Source organism: Monodon monoceros, unplaced genomic scaffold, assembly GCF_005190385.1.
Source record: "Monodon monoceros isolate NGI ecotype Baffin Bay Population unplaced genomic scaffold, NGI_Narwhal_1 Super_Scaffold_15, whole genome shotgun sequence".
In the NCBI taxonomy this organism is placed as follows: domain Eukaryota; kingdom Metazoa; phylum Chordata; class Mammalia; order Artiodactyla; family Monodontidae; genus Monodon; species Monodon monoceros.
The window spans coordinates 61,065,129-61,079,637 of NW_021703771.1; the positions used below are offsets into that span (position 1 = coordinate 61,065,129).

The 14,509-nt window shown below is 35.0% G+C and overlaps 1 protein-coding gene across 11 annotated transcripts in view; it reads right to left on the reverse strand.

The window, feature by feature from the left end:
- AHI1 (Abelson helper integration site 1) overlaps positions 1-14,509 on the reverse strand; it is a 212,064-nt gene that overhangs the window by 111,060 nt on the left and 86,495 nt on the right. For all 11 annotated transcript variants that reach the window (XR_003793672.1, XR_003793671.1, XR_003793673.1 and 8 more), the window contains one exon: positions 10,349-10,466. Coding sequence is in view for 8 of the 11 variants with exons in the window: in XM_029223601.1 (XP_029079434.1) it covers positions 10,349-10,466 (118 nt within the window). In the remaining 3 variants the exon portion in view is untranslated. The remainder of the gene's footprint in view (positions 1-10,348; positions 10,467-14,509) is intronic.

A 14,509-nucleotide genomic window follows, 5' to 3' on the forward strand; every position in this document is an offset into this window, starting at 1 on the left:
AAGGAGGCTGAAACCTTCAAAGTCTCCTACTTCAGGATTATATAATGAAAACTGCTTTTGTCTTGGAAGTGTTTTAATCAGTATGCCTAGAAGTTGTATTTTGAAAAAATACATACTGAAAGAATATGGATTTTTAACGTAAGACATACACTAAATTTAATTCTAAGAGCATAGTGATTTCTCTTTCTAAAATTTAGTGGGAAGTTAAGTAAATTTAAAATCAAAAGGTTCAATGATTAAAATAGTTCTGGATATAGTCATAAAGATACTATCTATAACTCTTACTGCATTGTAAGTCAAACACAGGTTGGTATTTAAAAACTTTCACTTGCAATAAACAGTTTCCTATCCTCTATTTTCAAATGACAAGTCACTAAGATGAAATCACTTGCTCCAGGTCACAGCATAAGAAACAGAATCTGAATCTAAATTCAGGTGTCTCTGACCTCTTGGCTACGTGCTTCCAGAATATGTGGTACTAATTTAAATATGAAAAATAAGAAACTTCCGGAGTCTCTATTAAAGTTAATCAACGCACAATCGTGATGATGAAATATCATGAAATCTTCAGGATAATACTTTCAGGAAAGTTTTAATATTAAAAGCATTATTTGTATTTAATTTAAAAAATGGGTAATCCATTCTTTATATTGTAACACCTGATTTGTCTGGTGTCAGATAATGAAGATTTACATCAAAGTGGGTTTTGTAGATCTGTACTGTCCAATATGATAGCTACTGACCACATGTGGCTATTTAAATTTAAATTAAAATGAAGAAAAATTAAAAATTTAGTTCCTCAGTCACACAAGACACATTTCAAGTATTCAACTGCCACATGAGGCTGAAGGTTCCCATATTGGACTGAGCTGGTCTAGAATTCAGGAAAGAGGTCTGGGCTGAAGATAGACATTTGAGAATCACTGGTGTGTGGGCTTTACTTAAAGTCATGAGTTCATCAAGGAAGTGAAGTACAGGGAATAAAAGAGGATCAGATTGCAGTGGAATAGCCTAAAAAGACAGGGAAGAAAAGAGGAAGAATCAGCAAAGGAGAATGAAGAGCAGTAGCTAATGAGATAAGAGAAAAAACCAAGAACGTGGTGGCCCAGAAACCAATGTATTAAGAAGCCATCGAATGTGTCAAATGCTGCTGATAGGTCAAGCAAGATAAGGACAAAGAACTGATCATTGGAATCAGCAATGTGTATAGGTCACTGGTGAGCCTGAAAGAACAGGTTAGAAATTTCAACAAATTTACGGAAGATGAAAAGTGATTAGAAACATCTGTCTGAAAACATTACGGTGGGCTGCTGTAGATACAGAATCTGACAATGAAACTCAGAGGAGCTGTGAACACAGAATCAGCATATTTGGTAGGGAGCAAAACAAAACATAATCCAGGAGAAATAATGGAAGGTTCATATGTAAAACACTTGGGCCAAATAGGCTGCAGATCCCACATAAAATGGATGCTGCTGAGCATTAACCACAAGCAAAAAAAAAAAAAAAAAAGTCAATGGCATTGTCTCTAAAAATAATATTGAACAAACCATCTGGACAGAGTGAAGACTTCTAGAGTGGATACTGCTGTCCTGCTTATTCTCTTTCTGACAGCCTGACACGTGGGCTCATGTATCTTACCTGTTTACTACCCTAAATATAAGCCTGCCAGTTAATATGTTTTAGCCATATATACAAAGTTCTCAATAGACTTTCTGCTCAGGTGACAAAACAGTTAGATTATAGAGTTATTTACACAACAGAAGAGGGAGGGACACCATATTTGTATCCAGTCATTCATTTAAAGAAAACCAGATACCAAGGATCATCAGATATAAAGGAAAAATCATTGGCATAAAAGAAAAACACAGGATACATTAACAGATGAAAAAACTGAACATAGAGGAAATATCAATTCAGAGAAGAGAACTTAGAGATCTAGGAAGATATAATGACATCCACAGAACTTTGATACTAGGAAAAAGGAACAAACAGGACAAGAAAGAAACCATAAAGATCAAATGGATGATTGGCGAACTAAGAAAGACTTAGAATAAAGGGATGAGAGGGCTTCGAGACTGACTAGTTAGAAAAAGGAAAGGAGAAGGAGTCCATAGTTTCCACCTGAAAAACAGTAATGTTAACATCAAGAGTAAAATACAGAAACTCCTTTCAGGAAACTCAACCTCACTCATGGCAATGATTACGTTTCTGTCACATACATGACAAAAAGTGGTTAGCTTATATACCTTGCTACACAAGTTTGAGGCTGAAAATCTTTTCTGAGATTAGATTTCATATTTCAGAGCCACATATACTACAATAGCTCTGTTTAACTTTGCCTAAACTCTCAGAAATTTCATATCTGATCTTTTAAAAAAGATGCCATGTGCAAATAACTTCTATAAATCTTTAAAATATAAAAAAGACAAATTAAGAAGATGTTATTACATCAATTGGAAAGCTTTGGAAAAGGTAAACATCAGAATACCTGTAAAATATAAATTCAGTGATCTGGCATGTACTCTGGCTATGTTAGAAAGAAATTATGTATTTTTCATATTCATTAAATCAGTAAGACATTTTAATTTCTCATAGTTTATGGTTTTCAGTTGTTTTCTTGTTATTTTTCACTGTTAATTATTTTACTTTAAAAATTAATACACTGGGCAAATGTCACAGTATAATTTGACAACTAAATTTAGTAGGTTCTTAAACAAAACACACACAAACACACACACACAGAGAAATGTGACTGAAAAAGAAGAAAAACTTAAAGTAGGTTTTTTACTGTTAACAGGTAGAGGGAAAAGGTTTAAAATTGTAAGGTTAGAACCATATACACCATATAAATATTCTATAAAATAGCTTCTTACAAAATAAATGGCTAGGAAGTAGTGCACAAATTTAAGTTTATTCAAATCATCAGATTCATATGAGGAGAAATGCTTGCATTTATATTCTCCCCTCAGAGGGTGTCAGGAGAAATTTCCTATCTCAATGAGGACCATGATAAGAAATTTCTTATCTCAATGGGGACCAAGTGCATACCCTTGTGCATGAAGACCATTCATTAAGTATATTAACATTTACTAGAGTTGATAAAAATGATGTTTAAATTAGGAAACGATAAATATGTAGAATATACTTTAAGTTATCGACATGGTTAGAAACACTTCACTAATTCAAGTGACATTTATTATTCAGGAAATATAGGCACTTTTGTTACAAGTAAGGATAAGTTTCAACCTTCAACAAGTAGATTAACTCAGATCACTGGAGAATTACTTAGTAAAATCCTGATATTGGTTACTAAAATAGCACCTTATATCTTTAATGTACCAATCAAACAACAATTTTAGAGACTGATAACAAAAAATATCTAACAAATAAACTCTCTTCTTTGTGGAAGGGAATATAAAATAGTGATGTGTTAAAGAAAAAAAGCCATGTGATCAAGGTCTTTTTCTCAGTGTCCAGAAAAATCCAAATATTAAAACATTCCCACCTCCAGGGGTTTTGTGTTGGCTAGTACTTACGTGGAAAGCCAAAGTTTCAAAAGTTAAGTGGGTTCTGGTGGATTATTTATATTTGAGATATTTGTTTGAAAACCTGTCTTCTAATTACTTCATCTTAATGTCTTTTTTGGCATGCTTCTCAAAATTCTCTTTTGAGAATCCATGTTTGCCTCTCTGACATGTTCTTTTTTCTGTCATCATCACTTCTCACATTTATTAAATCATGTCTTAAAATAAGATTTCCTCCATTCCTTTGGCCACAATGCAAACTGCATGATTTCCAAGTTAAAAAAATAATAATATAAAAAGAATCTCCCCAAAATTTCATGTTGTTTATTCTCACAGTATTTATGGATTTCAAAGTATCTGATCCTCACAATTCTATGAAGTAGAAAATTCATCTGAAGTAGAAAGTAGAGACACTGTACTGGCAGAGAGAAACTACCCAAGATAACAGCTGGGAAGTGGCAGAATTAGAGCTCAGCCCCAACACTTCTGACCTTCTGACCCCAGGTTTAGTACTTTTTTCACCAAAACACACAAGTGCTGAATTCAGAATAGTGGTTGGTTAGCATCATTAAGCACATTTAAGGACATGTGTCTACAGATAATCAGTTAATTCTGTAGATTATCTTTGGTAGTGAATTAATTCCTTTCATCCCACACCTGAACTGAAGTCTCGTAATTCTGGAGGTTTGAAATCAGGATTCAATGAAACATTCGTTTTCAATTAATAGTTTAAAGTTCATTAAGTAATACTAACAGAAAACTGCCAATTCTGATAGTATGAGGAAGTCTTTGAACTCATTTTGCCTTCCTTAAAACGGAAACCCCCTTTTACCATCACCTGTGTTTGAGTTATTCTAACCTAATTTTTGCCTAGATGTTTTCTTTTTCTCCCTTTGAAATATAAGAACCATCATATTTCCAGCTTACGTGTAATCTACCTTCTACAATGGGTTTATATAAGGATATCACAGAATCTCTGGTGAAATTATGACACATAAATAATAGATTTCAGTTACATTATTTAAAAAGTTTTGCACTTCTCCATAAAAAGTTGAAACCTTAAGAAATACTAACATTGTGAAAACAATAAAACTAAAATTTGACTGGAAAAATAGCTCCTAATTTTAAGAACTGGTCAAGGGAATAAGTGTATACTTGGCAAAGACACGCAAAAGAAACGGAAAGATACAGTTTTTCAAATATTATCCAACATGTAGAAGCACAAAAGTTAACTTGACAGACCTCTCAACCAATACTGAAGTCATCTGAATTATTTTATGATTTTGTTTAAGTCAAATATCTTGACTGTTTAGGATATGGAAAAAACATTAGTATATGTTTACATGATCTAATGGAGAGTGCAAACAAAATATGGAGAAGACGGAAGCTATTGATCACTTTTAAAAACCAAGTCACAATCTACCACCCCATCAAACTCCAAGTCTACAATTTAAAAAGAGGATATAGGACTTCCCTGGTGGCTCAGTGGTTAAGAATCCGCCTGCCAATGCAGGGGACACGGTTTTGTCCAGGAAGATCCCACGTGCCTCGGAGCAACTAAGTCCGTGTGCCACAACTACTGAGCCTGCACTCTAGAGCCCGCGCGTCACAACTACTGAGCCCACGTGCCACAACTACTGAGCCCGCGCGCCTAGAGCCCGAGCTCTGCCACAACAGAAGCCACCTCAATGAGAAGCCCACGCACCGCAATGAAGAGTAGCCCCTGCTCGCCGTAACTAGAGAAAACCCGTGCGCAGCAACAAAGACCCAACGCAGCCAAAAACAAATAAATAAAAATATTTAAAAAGAGGATATAAAGATTACATTAATAGTCATATTAATAAAAATGAATCATTATATTTTGCACGCCTCTACTTACCTATTAATATGAATTAAATTTAGTGCAATGCTGTGAAAAGATATACTAAGTACACAAAAATGAATGATGCTCTCCTTCAAATATAGTCATACAAAGATGATAAGCACTTCCTCTAACTTCCACCCTCATAACTGTGATTAATTTTATTACTGAATAATCCACATGTTAAAATTTACTACTATTGATATAATAAGGACTCTCAAGATAGTTGAATGGGATCTGGGATTCAGACCAACTATCTCAGAACAAAATTTCTCTGCAGAGAATCCCTTGATTTGACTGGCAACTAAATACCACAATTTCACTGGAACTAGGCTTTAAGTAATCTAATAACTGGTGAACACAGAATTATATTTAAAGGTCAGATAAAAAGATAACTTCATTAATTCTTAGAAAATACCTTCGTGACACCTCAGTTTTAACAACTACACCTATTCCAAATAGTACTGTCCAGGTTATTACTTTGCAATATATCACACACCTCCAATGCTAGTAAGAAAAGTACATGCCCGTGGCCAGAGGGACCTCTGGGCAGAGTGGGAGGACAATGGGCCAGGAATGAAGGAGTGGCTCTAGGCATAGCCTCACTGAGGGTCCACTTCACTTCTGAACTAGTGCCCTCCTCCAGCCAAAGGCAGAGGCAGCGTGGGATGGCGAGGGTAAGTACTGAGCTAGGCGTGATGAGATCTTGCTCTAGATACCAATGCCACTAGCTATGTGAACTCTGACACGTCAACCCTTCTGCTTCTCAGTTTCACGGTAAAGGGATTGACAGTCAAAGATTTAAGGTCCTAGCAGCTCTCAAGAGTTTACACTCTATGATTTTAATGTTTACCCTACTTCTCAGAGGGTTTTGTTGAGGATCAAATGAAGATGTATATAAATAAATTTTGATACAAATAGAAGTTACTGTTGTTGTTTTATAGATCTTCTTCATTATACTAAGGAAGTTTGGAAACAGTTTTGAGATGCAGTACAACATGTTCACCATATGGTGAGACACTTATGAACTATAACCTACAATTTAATCTAAAATGTTAAAATTAAAATGTCCTTTTTTCCCAGCTTTATAAAGGTATAATTGACAAATATAATTTTATAACTTTCTTTCTTATACAAATTACTCAGAAAAGATTTATGGTTTTAATTTTAATAAAATTAGCTGATTTATTATTTTGTTCATTAAGAACCTAGAGCAAAAGCCTAATGAACAGTTCCTAAAATAAGTATCTCATAAGAGTTGTATCCAGCTCTTTTCCTCTCTAACCCATCCCTCACTAAGACACGAGCTGTATTTTTTATTTTATTTTATTTTATTTTATTTATTTATTTATTTTTTGCGGTACGCGGGCCTCTCACTGTTGCGGCCTCTCTCATTGTGGAGCACAGGCCCCGGACGCGCAGGCTCAGCGGCCATGGCTCACGGTCCCAGCCGCTCTGCGGCATGTGGGATCTTCCCAGACCGGGGCATGAACCCGTGTCCCTTGCATCGGCAGGCGGACTCTCAACCACTGCGCCACCAGGGAAGCCCGAGCTGTATTTTTTAGAAACATATTTTATCATTTCTCTTTCATCCTCATACCTTTGGATAGCTCTATTTTATCTAGAGAATAAAATGTGAATTCCTCAGTAGGGCACAGTTTGACCCCAATCTACTTTGCAACTCAGTTCTTCCGAAACACTTCCATCTCACCATTTCCTCCAGCTAACCTAAGATTCAAACGAACAAACAAGTTCGTTTGTTTAGTTGCCTGCCTCTCAGCTCAGCGTGCCCTCCTGCAGCCCCATCTGCTGATGACGCCGATGACAAAGACAGAGGCGAGACCTTGGAAGGTATTATAAGGACTCTGGAACTCATTCTGACCGCCACAGAAACCCATTTAAGAGTTTTAAGCAGGGAAGTAACAGGATCTAATTTATATTTCAGAGAATCACATTGTCTGCTGTGGGGAGAATAAGCCAAGGGACAGGAGTAAAAGCAGGGAAGTGGAGGGAGAAGAGGGATCCCGAATGGCTTCTGGTTCAACCTAAATGACTGGGTACATGTGCTGGAGTGCTGGGTGGGAAGACCTGGTGTGGGGCAGGGGAAGTGGAAGTGGAGGAACAGTTTGGGGGCAAGAGTTCTGCGCGGACATGTAAAGTACGAGAAATCGCTCAGCTGCTTTATCCCTCTGTATTTCAGTGACACTTTGTTTATACTGTGATTTTAGAATTTATCACACTCTGACATAATTTGTTGCGTGCTCATTTGTCTTCCCAACCAAAGTTCCTTGAGGGCAGAGACTGCCATATTTAGTCCATATCCTTAAGAAAGGGACTTAAACAAAGTAGCCACTTAAAATGATTTTAGAATGAATAAAGATAGTATTCTAGAAACTCTGAAGAATACAAACCAAGGAAGAAAGTCTTACTTTTCTAGCAGTCTCCATTACCCAGAACTCACCTTGAATAAGGTCAATATAAGTCACAGCAGACCGTAAATGCACTTCTGGGTCTTGTCTTCCAGCATATAAACTCACTTATATATAATGTATATCAAATCAACCCTTCCTCTTAAGCCTCTTGCATGAAGGCCAGTGGGCCCATATTGACTAGTTCTGTGTAAATAGTCTTTCTTTACACTGTACAAAGCCAAAAGCTGATAGCTTTTCAGTAAGATTTTTATTTTTAAACATCCTATCTACATTGTTTCCATAGTCCTTCATTTCAGATTCTAATAGATTATTTATACAGTCAAGAACACTTAACTATTTATCCCCTTTTAAAACTGGTTTGAATATTGAATAGACTCACAGAATTTTTAAGACAGAAACTCACCAAATCCAGACCCCTCATTTACCTACAGGGATGAGAAAACTGAGGCCTGAAGAAATTACTAAAGATTCTATAGTCATTCAGAAGTGAAGTCAGGTGTAGAAACTAGTTCACCTGTTTCCTAGGGCAGGATTTTTTTCCACAAAGATTGGCTTCTTAATGAATAAGATGGATTTGGCCATTTTGCAAAGGACTACATACTCTGCTTTTATAACTCTTCTATACAGGAATATCTCAATAAATTTTATAGGAAGGATATGCCTTAAAATGAGGTCAGGCATATTAATAACTAAAAATCAAGCAAAGCATTCTTACATGTATTACATGGCTTAATGGTAATGCTCTTGAGATAGTGCACACACCAAGGGACATGCATGATTTAAAAGGCCCACTCAAGGCCTATATGGCCACGGGAAGCTGAAGGTAAATGGAGCCAATCTTACGTATAATTGTGAAGTTTGCAAGGCTTGCCTTTATCATATCGGGCTTTCCTTTTATTCTTTATCTTTAGTCTTTATCTGTCATGGTGGTAATCGCTCTTCCATTTCAAAGGCCTTCCTATCTATCCTCTCTGCTCTTTCCGTTTACAGAAAAAGAATTTTATATCTATTATCTACACCTTGTTGGTTGATAAACTTAAGACACTACTTAAATGAACTTTAATCAATCTGCTAACTCAATCAGACATTTATGTTCTATCCCCTTAATCCTGAAATGTAGAAGGAAAGATTTGTTCCTGGAAGAATTTTAGACCTCAGCAGAAAGATAGGGATCAAGTGGTGGAGTCAGGTTCCCTCCCTCCTAGTCATTAAAATGACGTGGTCTGAAGGCAAACCAAGTATCGAGTTAGGGTGCAGAGAATGTGTCTACAGGAGCAGCCACGGTGGGCCCCCCACTGTACACAAGAACAAAGCTATTCCTCTAACTTCTAGCGGTATCTGAAACACTAGAAATTTAAAATTTCTAAGGTTTGGGATAATTGTTAATTATTATAGTGATTTAAAATTAGAACTCAAAGTATTTTCAAAGCTAATGTACACACTCATCCTGTTTACGAGATAAGTATGTTACACTCATATAGTATCTTATGCTTATAGAGTGCTTTCATATGTGCTTCGTGATTTGAACTTCAACAATATATAATGCAAACATCATTTCTAGTTTTAAAATGAAGATTCTAACATTTGCAGGTAATAAGGATAATAAAAGGCACAGCCAGACTGAACATAAGAGTTCCTGCGCCAAGTATTTTCCCACTGTAATACGTAACTCAGCGATATTAAAATGTAGCAATATTAAAATAACTTGCACATGTAAACTCCAAATACCTTCAAAGTAGAAAAGTAATATTGTTCCTAAATTTCTAAATAAAGTATGTTGATCTTTTCAAGCTCAAGTTTCTTCTTCTTCTTATAACTCTCTGTCAAAGACAACTGTTTTGTTATTCTCAGCTGTCTCATCTTTCTAAAAGACTTCAATAGCAGAAAAAATACCATAAAAAACCTAAAGCTAATGAATAGAAATAGTCATCTTTCAATACCAAAAATACACATTTCTCACCTAGATGCTTTTTCTTCGATATCCTCTGAAAACCTTATTCAAATTAATTTAAAACATTAGCCTAAAAATTTGCAGTTGTATAGTTCAACTCTGTGATTGATATACATTTTAACAACTAGCTTCTTTGCATATTTTCTTAATTTTCTAATTTTAAAGAAACACGATAGTACTGGCAGGATGTATTCTGTTTCTGCCAAAATGCATTTTATGTAGGCTTTCCTTGAAATGAATTACAAAATGTGATCATCCATAAACTATGGTTCCTTTACCCAAGGGAAACTGAATCAGATTTTATATTATACATGTTTAAAACTCACATGTTTTGCTACCTTTAAATTATTATCTGCTCAATAGAATAGAGGTTGGGAGTGTCTACTATTAAAATTACCAAATTCAAATTTGCTTTTGAAATAATTTAGAAAGAAAAACTGCTGGAATATAATTCACCAGGTGTGAAAACTGACCATTACAATGCTATGAGCCAGATTTCTGAAGTGAAATAAATGATATCCATTAAAAAACAGAATCTGAACATTGAAAGAACAGTCAAAGCAAGAAAGGGGCTCACCAGTTTGAGTGAAACCAAACTGACGCAGAATCTGATGAGCGTCCAGCACGTTTGATTGTTTTGACTTCGACTGTTGTGAGGAGGCTGATACTGAAGTAAATGAGAGATTTTTGTTAACCTGTAATAGGAAAGGCAAATCAGAAACGAAAGCGTAATTTCCTGGGTTACTGATGCAAAAACTGGATGAGAAATAGTTGCTTACGATGCAAACCAGGACACTTGTCAAAAGGAGTGGCAATGATTTATATGCTTAGTTTTTAAGAGTTTAAAAAACGTTAAAGATTTTACAGAATAGTTTTTATCAAAGAAGGAATACAGTGGTAGTGAAAGCGTAACTATATGAAAGTCGATCTGCCTTACTTTGAAAACAAGTTTGCTTAGCATGGAATTGACTTTATTAGTAACTCAGAGTGGTCTTAAAAGTTATGCCAAACAAAATGTGAAAAATAAAAGTGACTCCTTGACTGCTTTCAATTAAGAAAGGGTTAAAATGCTTCACACCCACATTTCTTTAGCATTTTTGAAATAGGAGGTACTTCCTTTTCAGAGACTGCACAGAAAACACCTGTAATATTCATGTTTATATACATCATGGTGACATAGATAACACAGCTGCAGCCTAACTTGCCAAGTGAAATAGTTTCCACTGCATCAAAAAATCTCATTCTTAAGACAATGTCAAAGAACAACTAAAATAATGAACAAGCAAAATCTCTGTAAGTAAATACAATGTTCTACAACACAAAAATCCTACTATAGTTGTCTGAGTACAATAGTTTCACAGAAATGAAAAGAATAACAAGTGCAACATTATAACTACAGCTACTGTAGAAAAATACATGTCACAAAAAAAGTTTTAAATGTCTAGTAAATTCATTTTGTAGCTCAAACAATTTCAGCAGTGATCTAGTCACTCATTATTAATAAATCATTCATTTATCTTATTATTTTTATCACTTTCAAAAAGCACGATAAAATATGATCTAATTTTGAAAAAATTTGAAACAGTTTCAAAAGTAATCTGTGAATTAACAAACTGTTAAATGATAGTTTATGGTATGTAAATATCAGTAGATGAAAATAGCTCCTTTCTCTCTCTTTTCTTGCAATAATCAAAACTACACAGAGGACTTCTACTGTATTAGTATTTAAAAATTCCCTTTTGGTGTTCTGTATACAGTAGTACTGGGTTGTGGTTACATGCCCTTTATCTGACTCATTATTTACATAATGTTTGTAAATGCTTCCCTTCTTTCAAACAGTGATAGTAAATGGTATATTTTAGATTAAGTTTTTCTCTTGAAGGAAAGATAATTTGGTGAAAAAGTCAATTAAGACCAGATGATAATATAGTTCTAAGGTTCCTAAACTGTTGTGGTATCATCTTATAAAAAATAAAAATATTTTTCAAAGTAGTTAGATGGGGTCAAATACTACATCAATGCTAAGAAAAATTATCCAGCTAGAAAAATTCTGTAAGGAGCCATTATTAAACATTGACCAAAATTAAAGTTGACTATATTGATACAACAGCTAAAGTAACAATGCTATCACTTAACATCATTGAACTTCATTTTCCATCTTTAAATGGAGATAATAAAAATAGTACGTATGCGTCAAAGGAAATGTACCTGAAGAGCAGTAACAATGAACTGGTATTATAAAGAGCTATTCACATAGGCTAACCATAAAGCACTAAATAACATATTAAATATGAAACAGATTAAACAAAGTACGTTGGTAAAGGGAACCTAAAGTGCTATACAAATCAAGTGCCATATAAATATTAGTTATCATTAACATCACTACAAGTAAGGGTAATTAAAAATATGTAATGCAGTAAGAAGATGCAGTAAATTTTTCAGAATGCTATGCTTTTAAATGGAAGTACTATATACAGAATGACATATTTATCACTTAACTATTTAATCCACTTCTCTTTTTAGAATCATTTTTCAGTTTTACTTCTGCGTTCTTAAAAATTTTTATCCTATGTGTCAAACAAAGCATTTTGAAATCTGGTGCAAAAGAACAGGTGTATGCTGGACACCACAAACACAAACACACACACACACACACACACACAATCTGCCTTAATTTACTTGTGTTAAAACAAAAATGGATACCAAGAAAGCTAGAAGAGGATACTTAAATGCCTCCACTCAAACAGAAAGACTTGCCACTCTTTTTAAGTAAAATGCTGTTAAAAACCTCAACTATAATCTACAATTACATGTTTTCCCTAAGCATTTTTATAATTTGCTCTTTCTGGACGCATTTCTTTTCTTTTCTTTTTTTTTTTTTTTTTTTTGTGCTATGCAGGCCTTTCACTGTTGTGGCCTCTCCCGTTGCAGAGCACAGGCTCCCGACGCGCAGGCTCAGCAGCCATGGCTCACGGGCCCAGCCGCTCCGCGGCATGTGGGATCTTCCTGGACCGGGGCACGAACCCGTGTCCCCTGCATCGGCAGGCGGACTCTCAACCACTGCGCCACCAGGGAAGCCCAAGGACACATTTCTTAGAGACTATTCGAATGTCCATGAAGTGATAAGTGGCAACCTAACAGAGCAGATGAGTCAGTTTCTAAGGCTGGGATAATTGTTAATTATTATAGTGATTTGAAATTAGAACTCCAAGTATTTTCAAAGCTAGCTTACACATATTCACTACTTCATTTAAAGGAAGAAAAATAATAACAACCATTAAATACAGTGAAGCAATATCTATTTTTGAAATATATGCTGTGGAAAAGAATTGCTTAATAATTTTACAACAACAGAAAGGTTGGCTAAGATAGTCTACCCTACAACAATCTATCCTCTTTTTACAACACACTTTTCTGCTTGCTTCATGCAAAAACCACAGTCTGCCAAAGTCAGTTTAATACCTCCATACTGTGTAAAAAGAAAAGCATAAAAATTTAAGGAAATTCATAATAGAGAAAAAGAAAAAAAAAACACCTAGAACTGCCAAGTTAATCACAAAACTGTTTTGCCTACTCTTTCTGGATATAAATAGTTTTGTGTAAAATATGCAAATACTAATTCTCTAGAAGGGGGTTAATTTTCATGTTAAAAAAGTCATTGCTCTAACCTAAAATTGAACGCACAAAACTAAACAGGCCATCAATAGTTTACCTTTTAGTGACTAAATTGTAAAACCACTGGGAGATATATAACACTGATTTCCACATACACTTACAAGTCTAATCATTTCAGCTGACTTTATATGCTATATTCACCTGAAGAACTGTTTTTAAAGGTTCAACTTGTGAAGACACTTCAAATGGTTTTAAATGATAACGGAAAAGATATTAATACTGTCTGTATGCGTATGTTAACAAATTTGTCCCATGTCCTCCAGACAACTGTCTATTTTTTGAACTAAATTTGAACAACAACGCAGATAATACTTTAATTTGAAGACAGTTCAAAAACCTAGACAGTATGTAGGAAATGTTTTGTTGCAAGTTATATGTGTGTTGTAAAAATTAAAATCCCAATATTACAAAACAAGTTAAACAGAAAACTTGAGCCAAAGTGAGATTCAAGTTATCTGAAGCAGGTCTCTTAACATCTCATAACATAAGTTCTAAAAGCAGCTTACATTTCTGTGATATCTAGGTTAGTAAAACCTAAGAAATGAGTTGGCTATGGTGTCATAAAGAGAAATACAACATGATCTCTAGGCCCCAGATAATTTCCTTGCAAGTTGGGACAGTGAAGTGAGGGATTAGAAAGAAACACTGTTACTATTAAAGAGAAATTTTTACAGTGAGGTAACGTGCTAGAAAATCTCCCCCAAATCAGTTCACCAATGCTGTATTAACTAAACTAGAATTCTAATTGGGATCAGTCATAACAAAGTTTTACTTTGTAATATTTAATCAAGATTTTTTGAACCCTTGATACATACACCAAGGACTGGTGGTTCAAAGGTTACTGATATATTCCTCTGTGAGAAGCTCAAAATTAAGATCTAGTCCTGGTTCAAACCACTTATCCAGCAGTAATATGCCTTAGGGAAAGCCAATTTACCTCGATGCATCTTGCAATAACAAACCTTTACCTCCTTTCTCTCTTAGTGTATTTCCTTACTACAGAGAGAAAATTTGGTGCTGGACCCCCCGAAATCCTCACTTCCAAGAACATACCTCTTGCACC